A 20,807-nucleotide genomic window follows, 5' to 3' on the forward strand; every position below is an offset into this window, starting at 1 on the left:
CCACAGACTGACTTGTCCATTTTTCCCTTTGATAAGACCCTTGGCTGAAAATGACGGAGTCACACTGAAATAGCTTAAACAAAAAGGGGCCATTTTGGAGGCTATTCCGCACACGGGAGCTGCCTACCCTGGCTGGAGGCAGAGGCGCCGTAAGCCCGAGCAGCCCCGGAACCAGGTGCCTGAGTGTAGCCAGACCAGACCACATCTGGCCTCGCGCTCCCCACATGCGACTTGCATCTCCCTGCTGCAGGCAGGCTCCCCCGATGACAGAAAACCAGCACAACACCAGCAGTGGTACCTGAGGCTGACTGGTTTCACTGGTGTCGAGTACAAAATTCAAGCTGGGGCATCTTGCCCAGGTGGGCTCAAGTCCTCGCCCATCATCTGTGGCCGTGGCAGTTCCCACAGGAGCCACACAGATAGCGAGGAGAGGAGGTGCGTCCCAGAAGAAGATGGAAGATGGAATCTTCCGCTGGCAGGCCGGCATCTCTAAAAACGTGATTATAGCTATTTTTAATCTCCCGAGAATCCTATTATACGGACTCTCTTGAAACTTGCTTTCCCCTAGTATTACGGTGTTTTTTGTATGTGGCATTCGTATCTGTCAGTCCATCCTGTATTCAAACCGCTTCCTCTTGTTGGACATCTCTACCCAGTCTTTCACTATCAACCATTAAAGCCTCCGTCCTTGACCTCGCACCTGTCCCTCTTGTGCAATTTCGTTGGGACCAACTGAAAGAAACAGAATTTGCTGGCTCAAAAATGATCGTTTCCAGCGTCAAATAGCCCTCCACACGTGATCGAGTTATTCTCTTCTTCCTCCACACCCTTGCTAAAACTGGGTAGTATAACTTTTTTCGATTTGGCTGATCTCTGGGCAAAAAATACCCTTAATAGTTCCCTTTCTACCTCCTAATTATTAGTGATGTTGAAAATCATTTCCATGTTTAATTTTTCTAATGTCAGGGAAATTGTTAGCAACAATATAGCTGTCAGGCCTCGACAGTGTCTGTCTTCGTGTGTTACCAGTGACTGAATGAGGAAAAGGTTAATGTTTGGTTGAGAGAGGTCTCATTTCCAACGCTGTTATAAGGACATCTTTACAGATGGTTGTGGAAATAGAATCCGTTTCTCATTTTGACTTCCACTCAGCTAAGTTCTCGGGAGCTTTCTGGAACCAGGCAGGTTTTGAGGACTTCAGTTATCTGGCACCGGACTTTCCCTGCATTTCGTTAGATAATGTTTCTTCATTTAATCTCTACTTCTCCTCCTAGAGAATTCTGATAACCATCTGAGAGAATATAGGCCTAAAAGGTTAGGATTGCGTTTAGGTGTTTTTAGTCCTTAGTGACAATTGTTGGGTGGGGTGGGGAGGTACCCGCAGCCAACACTCCAAGATGCTGGCAGTTGCCTTGACAAGGCCCACCTTCTGCTTGGAGGAACGGGGCCACTTAGGAGTGGCTGAGCCCTTCCTTCAAATAAATTTAACCAGAAGGCCTGATGGCATTTTCCTTCTGAAAATGAGCTGGAAATGAGATCTTAATTGGGGCCAGGTAAGACATTGATAAAAACTCAGGGAAAAACCCATGTCTGGTTTTTGTGGCAAAGAAATGAAATGCCATTCTAGCTTTTTGCTATGACAAGATGAGGAGGTTGAAGAAAAATGGATTTTTCTTCTAAAAAGCAGGATGCAGAGCTGTCTGGAGGATGAGGCTGGGATATGAAGGAGGGGGACAGAAGACCAGGTATTTGAAATCCACAGCTGCTTAACTAAACCTGGGTTCATGTGCCATAGTGGCCCGGGCAGGTGGAAGGGTAGGGTGTCCCAGGCTGCCAGCCCTCACCCCCCACCCCCTGGCTGGAGGCCACCCCACATACAGTGTGCCAGAAGATTCCTGGCAACTCATGAACATGGAGCAAAGCCAGCAGGAGGGGGCTCCAGCAGAGCATCCGGGAAAGGGGAAACCCACGTGACCTGGCCCAGCTTATTAAAAAAACACAGCAGAATGCAAAGATGGGCTGTTCCACCATTCTGGGGTGGGCTGGAGCTTTCCACCTGCAGCCCTCCCCGAAATCCCTCTCAGAGAACTGGCCTCCCGCCCTAGGGATGAGAAGTAACCGGTCCGGTGGATGGTGATTCATTCCCACCCCCGCCCCCACCCCGACAGCCAAGACTATCCAGCATTCCAAGCTGGGAGAGCTAATGGATGACCGAAGCTGGGCCCAGCAGCCAGCGGCAGGCCCTCGGGAGACCGGCAGCGCCTTTGTCTGGGGGAGGCAGAGGAGAGGCCGGGGCTTCCCTGCCTTTCACACTGTCACAGTCATATTCCACAGTGGAACATTAGGGCACAAAGCAGAATTGTAATTAACCTCCCTGATCTGCTCCCTGCTGGCTTCCTGGCAGGGAGGGGGGAGGGAAGCCACAGGGGCTCCGGGGGATGCAGGCGTATCTGGAAATCAAACTTTGCCCTGATAAGGGCACTTCAGAGCGCTGAACTTCCCACAAGGGTAGATCTGGGGAGGGAGATCTTTTTTCTTCTTTTTTGAAAACTATATCCATGGTAGAGATGGTGAAATAAAGCCCCCCCCCCGTTAGGTATCAGGTAGTAGACCCTCGGGGGTTCAGGACACCCCAAAGCCTGTCAGCCTCTGCCCACCCATGTTGCTGTTTCCTCGAACATTTCTGTAGTCCCGTCGGGCACTTGCTGTATTGCTTCTCCCTCAGCCCGGGTGGTGGGGGAATTATTCATATTCCCATTTTACTGCAGCCTAGGAAGGTTGGGTCACTTACTCTGCACCATACAGCTTGGCAGTGGCAGAGAAAGAACGTCCACTCAGGTCTGTCTGATGTCAGCGATCTGCTCCTCCTCACTGGCACCTGCCAGGTCAGCCCAAGACTGTATGGCCTCTCCCTAGAGAATTTTGGGGGGGATCCCATTACCCCATAGGCTACCGTGCAAATGCCCACCTGTCTTATGGGGTAGAACCGTTGTTCTCAAATCTGGCTGTGCCTCAGAATGATGGGGAGGGTACATTAAAATGCAGATTGCTGGGCTTCGCTCCCAGAGTTCCCCATTCTAGAGGTCCTGGGGGTGGGTCCGGGAACGTGCATTCCTTACAAGTTCCCAGGCAGTGCTGCTGTGGCTAGCCCAGCAATGGCTCTTTGACAGGTACTGGGGTACACCGGTCCTGCTAAACGGAAAATCTGCCCAAATACTATCATTTTGGTACCTGCAGAGTAATTACAGAACTCTAGCTTCTAGTGCTCTTTGAATTTTGAAATTTCTGTAAGTGAGAGAGAACAAAGGGTACCTCAAGTGTCCGTGTTCTATTTCTTAAAAAAAAAAAGTCCAAATAAAATATGACCGAAAGCTCATCTGGGTGGTAGGTACATGGGTATTGGTTCATCTCCGTGTTTTTCTATACATTTAAAATTTTTCAAAATAATTTTTAACGGACGGAAGGACGAGGGTTGTAAAGTGAGCCTCCGCTCCGGAGCCCCAGCAACCCGGGAAGGGGTTCAGACCTGAAGTTTCCAGCGCACTGGAACAGGAGTGTGGACGTTGCCCCGCGCCAGGCTGTGCAGACCTGCGGCGCCGGCGAGCAGAGCGAGCACAGCTCACGCTCGGCCCTGTGGGACGCTTTGCGGACAAGGCCACCACTGCAGCTGGCTTTCCTTTGGTTGCTTATGTGTCTGTGGGACATTTTGAGGTCTGTCCCTCCGCGTCCGTGTTGACGGTGCGGGAAGGTGAGCGCTGAGTCCCACTGGAAGGAATGGTTTTGTTCCCGGCAGACTGGGGGCGGCGGTGCTTTCCCGCAGAGCTCGGAGGTGCTGGGGGGGGGACCCTGTTCCCTCGGACAAGTCCCTCCAGTTCCCGAGTCTCATCGGCTTCCTGGCGCCCTCTGCTGGGGCGACTCTTAGTTCATTCGCTTCTCTCGGGCTGCTTCGTTTCTTTAGGAATTTGACACCTGAAGTGTTCTGGGCACAGGGTGTTGCTGCTTCTCCTTTCCCGTCCTTGGTAAAATGCAGCTTGAGAAAACACAGGAATGCTGATTGATCGTCACAATTGTATCCCCCTTCCTGCCCTCCCAGCTTCCACCATCTCTTCCCCAGATTGTTGCAATGGCCCAGAATGGGTCTCCCTGCCCCAGCCCCTGCCTCCCTGCATCTCTCCTCTGCCCAGGGAGCCTGTTAAGATGTAAGGCAGATCACGTCACCCGGTGATACAAACCCTCCCATGGCTTCCATTCTAATTCTAGAGAAAAAGACACAACGCTTATAAAACTTGCTAGGACCTGGCCCCCTGCTCCGCCCAACACACACCCTCCTGTCTGACCAGCTCTCCTCCTCCCTCTCCCTTAACTGACTCCACCTCAGCCACAATCTCTTTCGTGCTGGCCATGCTCACTGCCTCAGGGCCTTTGCATTCGCTGTGTCCTCTGCCTAGATTGCTCTTCCTCCAAACATTCACACTGCTCCCTTTCTCACGTCCTGTGGGTCTGCTTTATCCTTAGGTCTACTTTACGTAATTTGTCATGCAGGACCTCCCTATAACTCTGTTGCACAGAATAATCGCGTCTCCTCTTTGTGCTCCCCATAATTGCTTCACTTTTCTCCGTGGTACTTCTCACTGTCTGATGTACTGCGTATTTTACTTGTTTGTCTCCCCTATTAGAATATGAGCTCCGTGAGAGCAGAGATTTTTCTACGGCCCAGAAGAGTACCCCAGGGTGCCGCTCCAGGATTGCCTGAATGATGGCTACATTTACTTACTGCTCACTACATGCTGTAGGCACTGTTGTAAGCACTTTACGTTTCACCTTCATTTTACAGATGAGGAAGTAGGCGCAGGGAGGTTGAGTCACGCTGCCTGTAAATCTACCAAGTGGCGAAGATGCTTGGCTCACAGGTCAAGGTAGCGCCTCTGTGTTTGGGTTCTCCAGAGAAACAGGACCAGTAGGGGCAGAGGTGGCGGTATGTGTATATACAGGAAAAGAGCGATTGATGAATTTTAAGGAACTGGCTCATACGATTATGGGGACTGGCCAACCCTAACTCTATAGGGCAGGCACACGGGCTGGAGACCCAAGGAAGGCTTGATGTAGCAGTCTTGAATCTGAAGGCTGTCGGGAGGCAGAATTTCTTTCTCAGGGGACCTCAGTCTTTTCTCATAAGGCTTTCAACTGATCAGACAAGACCCACCTCCGTCGTGGAAGGTGGTCTGCTTTACTCAACATCTGATTTAAAGGTTAATCGCATCTTGGGGAGCCTGGGTGGCTCAGTCGCTTGAGCGTCCGACTCTTGATTTTGGCTCAGGTCATGATCTCAGGGTCATGGGATCAAGTCCTACGCCAGGTTCCTTGCTCAGCAGAGAGTCTGCTGGAGATTCTCTCCCTCTCCCTCTATCCCTCCCCCCTGAGTTCGCTCACTTGCTCTCTCTTAAATAAATAAATAAACGTTAATTACAGCTTTAAAAAAATGCTTTCACAGTAAGAAGTCAATGGGCATTTGGCCGAGCACCTGGGCACCTGTGACCCATCAGAACCTGTAAGGAGGTGTGGTACGTTGGTCAGGTTGATCTTGCTCCCTTCCTGGGCAAGATACATCCTACCTGTCCGATGGGGTGAAGGGGTGGGTGGGAGAGCAGCCCCAAGAGTCTGTGGTGCTCAACAGCTTGCAGTCCTAGCGGGAGTTCTCGGACTTGAAGATCACCGAAGCCCCAGGGTGTTATCTTCCTCCTGTGTGTGGCCAGCTGAGTGGTGGAGCTCCCACTGATTCCCTCTCCTCCCCTTTGTCTCTGCACAAGCCCTGTTTTCTAGATAATGCGTCACACACAAGAGTGGAATGGTCCTTGGTCACACCTAGGTTATGGGGCAATTGCATCTGCTGAGTTGAGGTCCTGGGCCTGTAACCCCTGTTCCAGGGTGAGGTGAGGAGGGCAGGCCAGGGCCTCTAGCAGCCAGTAGCCTGTGGAGACCACTCCCTGCTCCTGGCACAGCTTCTAGCAGTGGGAGCCTTGGGAGGATGGGGCTGAGGAATGAGAAGACAGGGGCCCAACTCCAGGTGTACCAGTGTCCAGCCTCATGACCGGGCAAGCCGCCTAACGTCTCTGAGCCTCAGTCACCAGATCTGTAACGACAGAGATGATAATGCCAACCTGGCCTGTTTCGATGAGAGCTCAATGGGCCCCTGCTTGGTTTTCTGCCATCTTTCCAAGGCCAGAGCCATGAGGGCCATGTCAGGTGTAGGCGGGTCCAGCGTAGGTCCAGAGAAACTGTATATCCACGCCAGCCTCAAGTGCTTGCGGACTGATGGGTGCAGTGAGCTTCATCCTGAGCCAGCGGGGGCAGCCGGGAAAAGTCAGTACCCTCTTCAGAGCCAGAGCCTCGGTTTTCCTGTGGCGCTCACCCTTGCACGGTGGCCTGGGTCGCACCGGGGCCACCGTGTTCTCAGGGCTCATCCTAGGTGCTCCTCAGGTGTGGCACTTGTCACCGTTCAGCTCGGGCCTCCAAGGGCCCCCTGGCTGGCCTGAGTCCCTGCGGTGCACAGTACACTCAGCCGTGACACAAGAGGAGTGGCGTGGAGGCGGGCGCGTCCTGCTTTCTAAGTTGTCACGGTAGCAGTGCACACACATGGGGGTTCGTTTCACGGTACCCCACGCCCCTTTCTCTACCGCACCTTCCAGCTCCTGCCCCGAGGGGACTGCTGCCACAGTCCCAGATGTGCGTTTGCACAAGCAAATCGGTACACACATGCCTATCTGGATGTCACACCGTAGGTACTTTGTTCTTCAGCTTTGGTCCTTAACACATCCCTTTTTTAAGTCTGGTCCACATGTATGCCTGTTTTTTAATCAAATAGTACTTTTATCCTATTTCTCCACTTAAAATATTTCCACCGTGTCGTCATTATTACTGTGATGTCCGTATAACTTCCATCCTTTTGGAACGTACCATAATAAACTACATCCTCTGTGCCACAAAACATCTTTGTACCTGTAGCTTCTGTGGGATTATTTCCTTAGAATTCATTTTCAGGGTCCGCAGGTTGTGTTAACGGGGGTGAGCATTTCTGTTATTCCTCAGACTGATGTCTCTCCGTGGCACAAAGAATGCTGGTTTTTGGAGGTGCGGGGGGAGGGATTACCATCGAACGCTGTCGGAGAGATGGGGTGTGGAAAAGAGTCTGGAACAAGACCTGTTCACTGTGGCTGAGAGCGTGAGAGGTTTTCTCTGTCTCCTCAGCACAACTAGCTCCACGGCCAGTAGCTGCGACACGGAGTTTACTAAAGAAGATGAGCAGAGGCTGAAGGATTACATCCAGCAGCTCAGGAATGACAGGGCCGCAGTCAAGCTGACCATGCTGGAGCTGGAGAGCATCCACATCGACCCCCTCAGCTACGACGTGAAGCCCCGGGGGGACAGCCAGCGGCTGGATCTGGAAAACGCCGTGCTGATGCAGGAGCTGATGGCCATGAAGGTACTGTGGGGGCGGGGCCCAATGCAGCCCTGGGCTCGGGGGCTGCCCTGTCCTCAGGAGGAGATGGGAGAGGGCCCTCCAAAAGCAGGTCAGGAATGATGACCAGTCCACCCCATCTGGGTTCAGTCATCTCCCCCTTGGAGGACAGCCAGAGCCTCATTCGTAGACAGGACTAGTTTCAGTGTGTCTGGGGTCTCTGAGGCTGGACATGACTCTGGGGGGGTCAGTTGAACTCTGGAGAATGCCTCGGGGTGTCTCAGCTCCGCTCTGGAACACCTCATTCTCCAAGAGAAGCCAGATCAGATCCCTCCAGGCTGGAGTGGCCCCTGTCCCCGTAAAAGGACCTGTCCTCTCCAGGAGGAGAGGTCTTCTTGGGTGGACGCTGATGTTCATGAGGTTAGCGGAGGACCGGGCGAGGACAGGGGCAGCACTTGGACCAGAGCCCTGGGGTCCTGACGCCCTTTTCCCTTTCGTGCCACGGGGAGCCCCCAGGGTCCTGACGCTCTCCAGTGAAGTTGGCCAGTGCCGTTCACATCCGTGGTTCCTGATAAGGTCCTGGGCTGTTCACCCGGCCGGCTGAATTATCTGCTGGCGTCTGGAAAGTTGGGCGAAGGGAGCTTTCTTGGACAGCTAGTGCCTGTCATCGGGAAGCGGGTGCACTGCCATCCCTTCCTCAGGGCGCACTTTGCAGTCTCTGGCCGCGGTGCCGACACAGGCCTTCCCCTGCTGAGAGCTTTCTCAGAAGACAGCTGTGTGGTGATAAAGAACATACCTGGTCTGCGTTCCCAGCTCCCGTTGAGAGCTCCCCAAACCCTTGGAATTTCCAGAGCGGAAGCAGTGTCTGTGTTACGCTCATGAGGCCACTCCTGGTGGGCCCCCTGAAAGCCAGCACCGGGCTGTCCCTGGAGGGATTGAGCCTGGGATTACAGGGTCAGACTTTGAGCCCCTTGACCTCCAGGGAGGAGAGAAGGGTGCAGGTTGAGTTTGCCTGTGTGGCCAGCGATTCCATCCATTGTGCCCAGTCATGAAACCCCTAAGATCCCTAGGCACCAGGGCTCAGGAAAGATCTGTGTCCAGCACTCTTCCAGGCACCCCCGTGTGCACCCTCTGTGTACAACCTTAATCCTAAGTACAGCGCTTTCCTGAGTTGAGTGGGTTGTGCACAGCCCCGAGTTGGTGAGAAGTGCAAGTGGCCCGGGGACCCCCCAACACTCACGGCTGGTGTTGGAAGTGAGGGCGGTCTTGGAGGACTGTCCTTACCTGTGGGGTCTGTGAGAACTCAGGAAGTTCAGGCCAGGCTGTGTTGGACTGTGTGCCCCCAGTTGGAGTGAAAACAGAATAACCACTCACCAGGAACATGGTCCTGCAGGGCTGCAACTGGCTCCCAGCAGGCCTGGGGCAGATGTTGGCACTTGTAAGGCCTGCCGAAGTGGGGAGTAGGATCTGGGAGCCACGTCCCCAAGCCTGCTCTGCAGACTCCACTCTCCTGTGCACAAAGGCCTGATTTGCATAGCCTGGGATTCTGCAGTGTCTGTGGCCCCCAGGTGTTGAGACATGAGGGGCTCTCAGGGCCAGAAGCCAGCTTAGGAACCAGAGGCAGGTCTGTTGGGCCCGGTGGGTTGAGGAAGTACTGAATTAATAGCTCGTAACTGATGTCTCCTGTTGGAACCAGCACTGTCCCTGCAAGAGAGCAGGCTCCCCTCTGGTTCACTCACCTCTAGAGAGGAAAGAGGAGCCGCCAGCAGTGGTCCACCCATCACAGTCTGGTCACTTGCTCAATGTGTCCCTGTCCTCGGCGGCTGCTCAATCTTGAGTCTGGCTGAATCCTGGGAAGACTTTGGCAGTGGCAGCAAATTAGGAATCAGCCCTTGGCTTCCAAGCTGGCTTATCGTGTCCCACCCACTCAGCTCAGACCCTGACGTCTGTTCCCTCGGGGAACCCTCACACAACCTTGGCTGATTTCTCCTCTCATTGCCCGTGAGCCGGGCATTGGGTGCATCGTCACAGTGCCTTTTTCCCCAGCCGGAAGCCCTGTCTGTGGCCTTTGCACCCTGCGCCACGAGCTGGGAGGCTGCCGTTTTGTTGTGTTCCAGTCATCATGTTTCGTTTGGCCAAAGACTAAGGATTTTCCTTTTTATATTCAAGCCAACATGTGTGATAAATTCCGGGTTACTCTGGCCAGGAAAGACATTTTTGGTGGAATAAAATATTCCCTTTGCTAATGTGTATACTTTATAGAAATTGTCTAAAACATGGGGCGCCTGGGTGTCTCAGTCGGTTAAGCTTCTGACTCTTGATTTTGGCTCAGGTCCTGATCTCAGGGTCTTGAGATGGAGCCCGCATCAGGCTCTGTGCTGGGCATGGAGCCTGCTTAAGATTCTCTCTCTCCCTCTCCCTTCCTCCTCCTCTCTCTCTCTGTCTCTCTCAAAATAAATAAATTAAAATTAAAAAATAAAAGAGCCGAAATTATGAAAAGCTGGGAGAGAAATAACCCATAATATGATCCAGAGGCAGCCATTGCTGGTGTTCTGGCTTTGGTCCCTTCCTGTGAGGTTTTTGAAGGGTAAACATCGGAGTCCTCTCCCTTCCCTGCACACTGCACTCCCGGGGATGTGCGTACCCATTCCGAAACCACTAGCCCCAAGTGATGTTGGATTTCACCATTTCGTTCTGGGATACAGTTGCTGAGAAACTCAAGTTTTCTGGGTTTTCACTTCTCGTACATGGTCTTTAGTAAACATCTTTTCATTTCCAGATCATCTACTTGGCTCCTTTTCAAATCCACGCTTCCTTTTTGAATACCCTACCCTTCCATTACCTTCTTCCTCTCTCTCTTTTAAATATTTATTTTCTAGTGTTTCGCCTGTTATCGCTGGTTCTCGTAAATGCTGATTCTGTCTCGCATGATTTGTTTCCATTTCCTCTTTGTGTGGGTTGGGGGAGGGCGTGCGTCCTAGCTCATCTTCAGGGGAGATTGTGTCTTCTAAGGGTCTTCTGGGTCATGGGTTGTAGATGCCCCTACAGAGTGGTTCTGTTCATGGATCTGTTGGGACCCATGGATTTCAGAGGGTTAGGGCTAGTTTCTGTTACATTCTTGGATTAGGATTCCCGTTTCACATCCACATATGACAAGTTTGTGGCTCTGATTCTTCAAAAAAGGCTCTTTTTGCTTTTCCCACCCAGACCCTGAGGGATAGGTTTCCTCACCACATCTCCAGAAAGGGAATCTTCTAGTCTTTTACTCTAGGCAGTACTTTGAGAGTCCTGACTCATGTAGGGATCTCTGTTCTGACTCTGCCCTGACCTTAGCACAGGCGCCAGAAGCCCAGGTCCTAGGGCCCCCATCCTGGCCTGAAACCTGTGTTGGCCTGTATTACGGCCACCTTGTCTTTCCTCTTGGGCCGAGTTCCTTCTTCATGGCTGGCACCCATGGATTCATCTTTCCTTCTTTCAAGCTTGCATTTATGTGTTTGTTCTGGGTGTGACTGGCCCCCTTAGCTCAGTATGCAGTGTTGCCAGAACCTTCAGAATCCTGCTTCTGATGGCAAAAGATGAGAAGGCTTCTGTGTATGGAAGCATCTTTCATTCTGGTTTTATAGCTCATCTTTAGGAAAGGTCTGGGGGCTGCTTTGGAGTAGTCACAGAGCACACTGCCTTCTGCATGTCTAACGCCTCCTTGGCCCTCATCTGAATATTACAAGTCGTAGTGGGTGCCCTCTAGGTATTTCCCTATGCTGGAGGGTGAGAACGTCTACACTCCGGGTTTGGCTTATCCAGAAGAATATACCAGGCCTGTGGCTTATTACCTCAGAAGGGTCAATTCAAGGGTAACTAGAGTCAGTGATGTTGGTGAATCCTTCTCAAGGCAGTGACTCAGTAACAGAGAATCTTTGTAAGTGAGACCCCAGAGATAGCTGGGAAGACAGACCTGGCAGTCATGTGGTGGTGGGATCACATGACCAGAGTCATGCATGGGCTCCCCTTGAGGGAGGGACTATAGCTTAGTGGTTACGAGCCAGACAGCCTGGTTCAAACTCTGACTCCCAATTTACCCAGTAATTGTGAGCAGGCATATTTCCCTCTGCATGCCTCAGTTTCCCGTCTGTGTATGGAGATGTTCATAATGCCTACCTCAAGTTGGAAGGATTAAGTGGGTTACTTTGTATAAACCTCTAAAGCGGTGTCACATGCTCAGTAAATGCGGGTGGCTGTTGTTATCTGGCTCCTGGTCCCTGTTTTGGAGCGACTCCAACTGGACTTCTCTGAGACCCTTTGAGAAGTTATCAGGTGGGTGGTCACCTGTGAAGGACTCGGTTTCTGTGGATTTCACTTGGGCCTCCTGAAGTAGGTAAGAGCCGAGGTGATATGCTTGCTGTGGGCACACACCCCCACCCGGCTCCGCTGCAGGGCGCCAACGGAGGGTTGAATATGTGGGTCAGGGCCATAGAAAATGGAAAAGGAAATGGGAACTGGAAGGGAGCTAGTCAGACCCAGCCTTGTGTGGATGGCCCTCCTTCACAACCTCTCTGACTGACGGAGCATGGCCAGTGCATGCTGGAAAACTGGTTTCCAACAGAGACAGGTGTGCCCACGGAGGGGGGCAAGGAGTGGCTGGGAAGGGATGTTCCAGTTGTTCAAAGGGTTTTTCTTACAGTGAACCAAAATCTGCTTGCCTGTAACTATCCTTCATTTATCTCCGTTCGGGTCCATCAAGAGACAAAGCACGTGGCTTTGTCCACATGTCAGTCCTTCAGAGGACGGGGGCAGCTGGCTCGTCTCCTGGTCATCTTGTCCCGGCGGCCAAGTGGTAGCTCCACTGCAGGGTGTGGGTCGCAGCCTCGGACACCCTTGTCACCGGCCTGCTTTCCCACGCCTGGTCCTGCTCCCACAGCGTGGGTGCCTCATACCCTCTGTGCTCCGCAGGAGGAGATGGCCGAGCTGAAGGCCCAGCTCTACCTCCTGGAGAAGGAGAAGAAGGCCCTGGAGCTGAAGCTGAGCACGCGGGAGGCCCAGGAGCAGGCCTACCTGGTGCACATCGAGCACCTGAAGTCCGAAGTGGAGGAGCAGAAGGAGCAGCGCCTGCGGTCCCTGAGTTCCAGCAGCGGCGGCGGCAAGGACAAGCCCGGCAAGGTAGGAGCGAGGGCGTGGGGACCCCCGGCCCGGCCGTGCCTCCCACACTGTCTCCCTGCCCCGTGGAGTCAGTGTCCTTATTTGCATGGGAACTGCAAGCCTTTCCACAGATCTTAAAGAAGGTTCCATTTTGAGTGTGAAGAAACCAAATCCATGTTTTAATCGCACTTTAGGTACTAGTTACAGCATTTCCGGTGCCACAGTCTGATCAGGGGTGATCTGCACTGTCGTCCAGGGGCCTGGCACCGTGACCGTCGCCTGTGGCCTGTTGGTCACACCTGTACCGATCATCGCATCTGTGGGCCTCCTATAAATCTCAGCGCCGAGGAAGGAGTGGGTGACCCCATTTACACGGGAGAAGCGAGGCTCACAAGAAGTGAGGGGGTCTCACAGCTGATAAATGCAGAATCAGGATTTAACCCGAATTTGGCTAATGGCCCTCATCCTCTCATCCGTGTTGCCACCTCAGCTTCTGTTGGCATTTCTGCCGTCAGCGAGACGGGAAGCAGGAAGCTGCTGAGGCAGGGGAGGCAGGCAGGCCCTGGGTCACACACAGGCTGTCACAGAGCGTGGGCTCACAGGTGGTGTCATCCAGCAGGCTCACACTCCCATGAGCCCAGAAGTCTTTTTCTCTAGAATCTAAGCTCATCCATCATACCATATCTCAGGATTATTCCAAATATCCCATGGGAGAAAAAAATACTCCAGACCCTAAAGAATTAGATCCCTCGTCCCAGGGTACTGAAATTCTGTATTCCGCGTTGTACTTTCTGTTCCTAATAAACACTAGCTTCTCCGAACCCCAGGTTGTTTCCAGCGCAGGACCCGGGGCAGACGCTGACTTGCTGGTCTAAGGCCACAGGCGACGGTCACGTTCGTGGCACCCGGCTGGGCCATCTCTCCCCAGACCTGGGTGCTTGCCTGTCACCCATTCACGAGATAGATGTGAGCCGGTCCTGCTGCGGTGCCAGAGGCTGTTCGAGGAGTTTCTGTTCCAGAGAGGGACACTGATGGGCAAACAGACGATTTTAACACGATGACCTAAGACCAAGGACCAATCCTAGTACGACGGGAGGCCACGGGCCCGACACAGAACCCAGGCGTGGAGGTTTGGGACAGGTTTCCTGCACTGAAAGCCAGTGGAATGGCAGCTAGCTCGATGGAGATGGTTGGGGCCGAGAAGCCAGTCCCCCGTAAGCCAGTGGAACGCCAAGGGCAAGACCCAGAGGGAAGAGGAATATTCGTACATCGACTGAAGAGTGGAGGCGGCTCTGCTGTCCTGAGGACAGTGAGGAATCACGAAGGCTTTGCAGCGGGGGATCACATGCCCCAGTCTGGGCTTAGGAGAGGTCACTGTGAGAGGCCCCGTGAAACCATCTGCCCGCGCCTGCGGAGGGGAGTCTGGGTGGGCGGCAGCCTACAAAGAGTCTCCTATGGTCATATCTGGGGCTCAAGAAAATGGGGTTTCCCCTTCCACGCCAACACCTTACGAATCTTTGTAGAGCCATTTGAGTCTGTCACCAGTCACTGCGGGACAGAGCTGAGAGACAGAGCTCCAGTGTTCGCCTGCGTGTTCTTAGGGTGTGGTGGGAACGGACCTACCAGGTTCTTGCCAGAAAGCGCACGAGCTGAGCATTCCCCCCTCGTTCTTGCTGTTTGCTTTGACTGGGGGAAACACTGTGCTGTGTGGAATGGCTTCAAAGTACAGAAATTGAATGGAAAAGGCCAGGTGGTTTTATTTTTAAATTTTTTTTTTACATTCAAGTAAGAAGCTTTGTGAGAGTACCTTGTGTGGTTTAGGTAATGAAATTATTGTAAGCTGATTACCTTGTCTTTCAAATATCAGATCCATTTACTGTTTCAGTGAAATCTCCCTTCTGGGCCATTCATTTGGCCTTGTTTGGTGGTAGATGAGGCGGGCGGTCTGTAGGAGGGGTTGCCACGCTGTCAGGAAGACAGCAGTCATTATCTTACGGTCTTCAGGTCACACAGGCCCCTCTGCAAGTACGGACCTGGGCCGTTCCAGAACTGCAGTGTGAAAGCAGACCCCGTGCAGACACAAAGGGGCGTGGGCTGTGTGCTAATAACACTTCCTTCACGGACACTGAAATTTCATATAGTTTGTACACATCACAAAATGGTCAGGAGTTTAAAAATAGCAAACAATGCTTAGCCTGCAGGCCTTATAGAAACAGGCGGCAGGCAAGGTCGGGAGCTCGCACATCCACTCTGGCTGCGCAGGGCTTGCTTTAAATCTCCCCTCCAGCCAACGAGCTGGGCCTGTCTCTGTGCAACGGATACGACCGCACACGTTCACGGAGAGGCACCGGGCGAGCCAGAGCCGCTGCTGTCTTGAAGCACTCCTAAGAAATGTTAACATCATGTGGGAGCTGATGCACAGAGAGAGAGGGTGCTGGAATCTCAGCAGATCCCACGGGCTGGCAGAGGGGCTCCGGTCTGCAGGACCAAGATGGAGAGGGGTGGGGAAGGCAGGGCAGGCGGAGCGTGGGGCAGAGAGAGGTGTCCGGAGGCTGGAGGGTCACCACGATGACTCAGTGGGAGAACGTGGGCGGAGTGCTCAGAGCACGCTGGGAGTCCCCATCGTCCACTAGCCAGCCTGCAAAGGTCCAGAGAAGTGGGGCAGAGCTGCCCTGCACTTCCAAGGTGCTCTCAGGCCTGGCTCCAGGGCTAACCAGAATGTGTCTGCTGTCCTCAGGAATGTGCTGATGCCGCCTCCCCCGCTCTGTCACTGGCTGAACTAAGGACAACGTGTAGCGACAGCGAGCTGGCTGCGGAGTTCGCCAATGCCATCCGTAGGTAAGCTCCCTTCCCATGACCCCGGTGAGTGATGTATTTCCGGTTCTCTTGCTGCACATGTCAGCTCTTCATGGGTCATAACAGGAAAGGAGCAGGTGCCAGCAGGTCTGACTTTTACCTGGGCCTTGGAGGCTCAACACGGAGAAGGCCTGCTGGTGCCAGGCCTTTTGAGAGGGGAGTGGCAGGGGAGAGCATGTAGGCAATCATTTCACCTGCAAGCAGAAAATGTCTCCTCCTTTGCCTTTTTTTGCTGTGCTCTTGCATTGACGAGGACAGTGTTAAATGGTGATGATCGGTCATCTTTGTCTCGTTCCCAAGTTTAGTGGGAACGCTTCCTTTCAACATCACTGGCTCTTCCCAATCAGAAGGCCTCGTACTTATTCAGTCCTTGGACATTCTTCCTCTGTGGTCTCAGTGTTTCTTCCCCTCCCTTGTCCCTCTCCTTCTGCAAGGAGAAACATGCTGACTCGTCAGATCTGTCTCCCACGTCGTACCTTGGCATACTCCCGCCATCCTTTTGCAATGGCATCCAGTAGGCATGGAACACAAGAGACCTAGGAAATTTCACATTCTCTAGTAGTTAAATTCAAAAAGTAAAAAGAGGGCACCTGGGTGGCTCAGTTGGTTAAGTGTCTGACCCTTCATCTCAGCTCAGGTCTTGATCTCAGGGTTGGGAGTTCAAGCCCCACATTGGGCTCCACACTAAGTGTAGAGCGTACTTTAAAAAAAAAAAAAAAGTAAAAAGCAGTAAATCCACTCAAATTTATTTTATTTAACCCAGTGTATCCAAAATATCATTTCAATATGTAATTAGTATTTTTTAAAAGATGTATAAGATAGTTTTTCTTCTTCCTCCTCATCTTCTTCATTCTTCTTTTTGCTAAGTCTTCAAATCTGGTGTATATTTTACACTTACAGCACATCTCACATTCAAACCAGCCAACATTTCAAGTGTGCAGGAGCTCACCTAGACATTCTGGAAAGGTTCTTTGGCTCAGTTTTCCACAAATTTGTTTTTAGCTGTATCCATTGTGGTGTGTGGCTATGTTGAGTTTTATCATTTTGGTCATGAAATCTATCATTTCGTTTTTTAACAAGATGAGGCTATCTGAGGATACTTATTATATATATTCTAAAAATGTTATTCTGTCTGCTGTAGTAACTCTGTTTCCTCAAGTGTAAGTTCTTTTTAGAGTTGAGTTTTGTGACTCTTGGTTTTGGGTCACAAGCCCAACTGTTGGGCTTCCTGTCATCCTGGCTGACAACATCTGTCCGTGCAGATGTGGCCCAAGCGTCTGGTCCCCTCCTGTTCGCATGGCTGGTACCTGTGGTTGGGGCACCTCCGAATCCCTTTCCTCCTCTTACAGCAGCTTTCTTCCCTGTGCATTTTGAGTTGTGGTTTCCCTTTTCAAGAAGAATCAAAGTCTGCCTTTCATTTTTTATGAGTGGTCATGGTTTCTGGTACACAAAGAGTGTGCCTTGCATTCTTGACATGCTTGAGGATTTTTTAGAAATGGGTTTCCCATCATTTCTGGGGGTTGGGGTAAGAGGGCATGGTGACAGCAGCCGCTCCGTCTGCTGTCCTGATCCAGCCGGGGCTGTTTCTGTTACGGTGTGGCCTCCAAGCAGAGGGTGAATGGAAGGCTGCCTTGTGGGGAACTTCGCTACCCTCCTGATTTACTCACTGTCCCTTGGTGTCTTTCCTTCCAAGCTGTAATAGCTCTCTCACATTGCCAGTGCCTCTGGCCATGAGGTTAAGTTGTAATTGCTTTGCTTGAGGCAGGAAGAGAAAAAGCAGTGCAGGGAAAATGCCCTCAACAAATCCTAATGACTCGACTGTGCTAGAAACATGGGATGCAGATCCACTCCCTGCTTCCAACTGGGAGCCATTTGGATATTGTATCTGTAAGCTAAGCCCCTCAGTTTTTCAAATTCCCCAAACCCCCAAGGCCTTCACTGGCACAAGTAAGATGCAGATTCCGCTGACTAAACAGAGAGAGACTTCATTTGTTCTGTCAGTCACCACGGGCTTCCAGTAACCAGCCATAAGTTGGTTAGCATGGATTTCTAATCAAGACCCAGATAGATGGAGCCAAGAAAGAATCCACAGGGCTACAGGAAAAAGGAAAATAACATCATTATACTGTAAATATAGCCTAGGAACTGGAATAATCATTTCATGAGGGCATATGATTTGGACACCTGAGAGCTGAGGTCTAGGGGTGTTTTTATTTTTAAAAATCAAGTGGGAACTAACATCTTCTTTGAAGGTCTTAAATCAGTGCCAAACTCGTGGTTGAAGTCAGTTGAGGGAATCTGCCCTGTATTTTCAGAAATAGTCCTCCGTTTAAAAAAGATGGCTGCAAACACCAGCGCCGTGGGGCCGGGCATGCTGGCTGCAAAGAGCAGGGGTAGAGAGGGGCTTGGGGAACAGGCGAAGTGGTGGTCTTTTCTTGAGGAGAAACCCCTCAGGACGGTGCCTCATGACGTCCGGGTTGCTGGTTCTAGGTCACGGCCTGTCCCAGGCAGGTCTCCCCACTAGCTACTACCTCACTGGGCTTCGGCCCCCAGCCTTTGCTACCCAGCCCGCCCTGTGTGTGTCTTCTCCCAGCATTCTGTTTGGAACCAAACCAGGACTCCAGACAATCACACATGGACTGTGTCACTGCCATCTGGTCTGATTTCGTCCCCTCCACTTGCATGAACAGTTATGCGCTTTACTGGCTCCAGTGTTACCATCAAACCCCATCTGGATGACCATGCTTCCAGTTTTGCTCAGGAGTTTTCTTATCGGGGTGCCTAGTTTTTGCTGTGTTCTGCACCAGCTGTGTGCTACGAAACCCTTCTTCACCTCTGGTCCCTCTCTTGCTCTCGGTCCTGGTAAACTTTCAGCGAATGACCTTTCCAGCAGAGAAGGGAACTGTAAACCTGCAGCTGAGAGCGTTTTCGGAAACCAGCCTTCCCTGTGCCGATCGGGCGTCTGTGTAGCCTGCCGTCGTCGTCGGGCTGAGCGCAGCTGAGGGGAGAGGCTGTTTCATCTCCGCCCTGTTCTTGGGAGGCAGCGGGGGGCAGGGGCTGCTCTTCATGGGATGGGGGTGGGCTGGAGACTGGACGGCAAGGCCACACAGGGAGGCGGTGGGACACCGCGGGCCTTCAGTGTCTCTGCTGGGCCGGGGGCTGGCACAGGTGCTCACAGTGGTGTGGGCTGAGCCCCCTTGTGTGGGCTCCCCGAAGGCTCTGTGCACTGCAGCGTGCGCGGTCTGGGCACACGGGAACGTCTGCACTGCTGGTCCATGACCGTGCATCTGTCTACCAAGTGCTGAGGGCAACTGAAGTGCTGGGGGTAGGGGGAAACTTCTCAAACACACAGACCCCCGGTCATATTGGGGAAGAGGTAGGGATGCTGTGCTCTTCAGCGCTAGAGGACAGGGGAGAGCTGGGAAGGGGGCTTGTGACACGGGGACTGCCTCAGAGGAGTCCACGTGCACCTGGCAGGACCCCGCTGGGTGGGCGATCGGGACCTGGCTCCAGCCCCACACGGCCCCTGGGGGACCGGCCAGCCTGCTCCAGCTGGGGATGGGCCCGGGGCATTTAGTGGCAGGCCCCGTGGGGGCTCTGCTGAGCCCTTTAGGGAACCGGGATTGGGCACTTGTGCCTGCATGTGTGCCAGATCTTTCTGTAAAACGCCGTCCAAAGGCAATGCACACGTGACAGCAGCCACTCAGTCCAGGGACCAGATGCACCCGACTCTTCAAGCAGAGGAGCGCACAGACATCCTTTTCTCTCTCTGGTGAGTGACAAGCCACTGCTGCTTGGAGAGGGACCACGTGTCACATCCCCTCGAGGGGACCTCTGGGGCAGGTGGGTCTCAGCAGAGACGCCAGATCTGATGGGCCCCCGCTGGATGTGCAGCCGGCCCACGCAGCACGGGGCAGGCGCAGGGGGCAGCATCTCAGACTCAGACAGGTGGGATCCCCCATCGCCCCCGGCCCACGGGGCCACACCAGTGCTCAAGTCACTCAGGAGGCGACCCCTGATGCCTCCAGACGGTGGACCCTGACGCAGCCACCAGCAGGAGCGACCGAGAGCCAAGAAAAGAGGTTTCAGAGCCAGGCGGCGGGGCTTGCAGCCGGCGTTGGGGGAGAAGGGGCAAGCGGGCTGCGGGGCGGGGGCCTGAGCACAGAACACGCTCCCGGGAAAGCCTCAGGGAGGGGGGGCAGCCTTCAGCCTCACGAAGGGACTCTGCACAGTGCCAATCTGATGGTTACCCTGGATCAGGGTTCTGTTGCCGTGTAGCAAGTCACCACAAGCTGAGTGGCTTGAAACGACGCCCATTTATTAGCTCATGGCGTCCTGTGTCCATGGGCGGGAGTCTGGACACAGCGACCGGCTTCTCTGCGTAGGGCTGCGTTCTCATCTGAGGCTCGCCAGAAGAATCTGCCTTCGGCTTCTGCCTGTCGGCAGGTCACTTCCTTGTGGTTGTAGGGCTGACATGGCGTTTCCTTGCTGGCCGTGGGCCTGGGGTGACTCGGCGCGGGAGGCCTCTGACAAAGCTCCTGCCCAGCCCCCTCCAGCCTGCAAGTCAGCGAGGAGAACACCCCCGCCCCAGCCTTGCCTGCTTTAAATCTCCTCCAGGAGGAGCCCGGCCCCTTTAAAGGGCTCATCTAATTAGGTCAAGTCTACCCAGAATAATCTCCTTATCTTAAGATCAGCTGTTTGGGGCCTTAATTACATCAGCGAAATTCTCTCACAGCAGCACCTAGATTCGTTTTGGATTGAATAACTGGGAGAAGGTGTGTCATATTAAGGCCCTGCAATCGTGGGGGCCATTTTAGGATTCTACCCAGCTCACCTTGTTACGTAAAACCCTCCAGTGGCTTGCAGCAGTGTCCAAACTCCTTAGCACGCGTGTGATCGGACGGTTTCTCCACCCTCACCTCCTGTCACAGGCCCCCTCCCACCCTGACCCACACCGACCGTTTGCTCTCCCTTGTGCCTCGGGGACTTCACTTTGCTGCTGCTCCTGCCCTCACAGCGTAACCTCCCGTTCTAAGCGCTCACATCTGTGTGCCGTAACGTGGGTTTGTTTGGTGTTTCTTTGGCTCCTGTGCCCTGAATTTCCTTCTGTCACAGAGCACATCATTGCTCCGCTTCTCATGTCCCTGGTTCCAGCCTCCCCTCCTCGTCTCACCCACCGCCCCCTGCAAAAGGGGAGTCCTTTTTGGGTGGGGATCGAGACATACTCACCCAGGTATGTGACCTCAACTTGGATGACTTCGTTCCTTCTAAGTGCTCCCTCAAGTCTCTCAGCCACGTTCCTCTCTGCCCACTGGACAGCGAGCTCTTCCCAATACCATGCTAGGGCTTCAGAACACAGCAC

The 20,807-nt window shown here is 53.1% G+C and overlaps 1 protein-coding gene across 3 annotated transcripts in view; it reads left to right on the forward strand.

The window, feature by feature from the left end:
• Positions 1-20,807, forward strand: part of MCC (MCC regulator of Wnt signaling pathway) — a 375,394-nt gene that overhangs the window by 340,323 nt on the left and 14,264 nt on the right. For all 3 annotated transcript variants that reach the window (XM_087861917.1, XM_045777293.2, XM_045777291.2), the window contains 3 exons: positions 7,246-7,480; positions 12,404-12,610; positions 15,327-15,427. In XM_087861917.1, coding sequence (XP_087718043.1) covers positions 7,246-7,480; positions 12,404-12,610; positions 15,327-15,427 — 543 coding nt within the window. The remainder of the gene's footprint in view (positions 1-7,245; positions 7,481-12,403; positions 12,611-15,326; positions 15,428-20,807) is intronic.

Source organism: Ursus americanus, chromosome 5 (genome assembly GCF_024610735.1).
Source record: "Ursus americanus isolate L20-20 chromosome 5, mUrsAme1.1.p, whole genome shotgun sequence".
NCBI classification, from domain to species: domain Eukaryota; kingdom Metazoa; phylum Chordata; class Mammalia; order Carnivora; family Ursidae; genus Ursus; species Ursus americanus.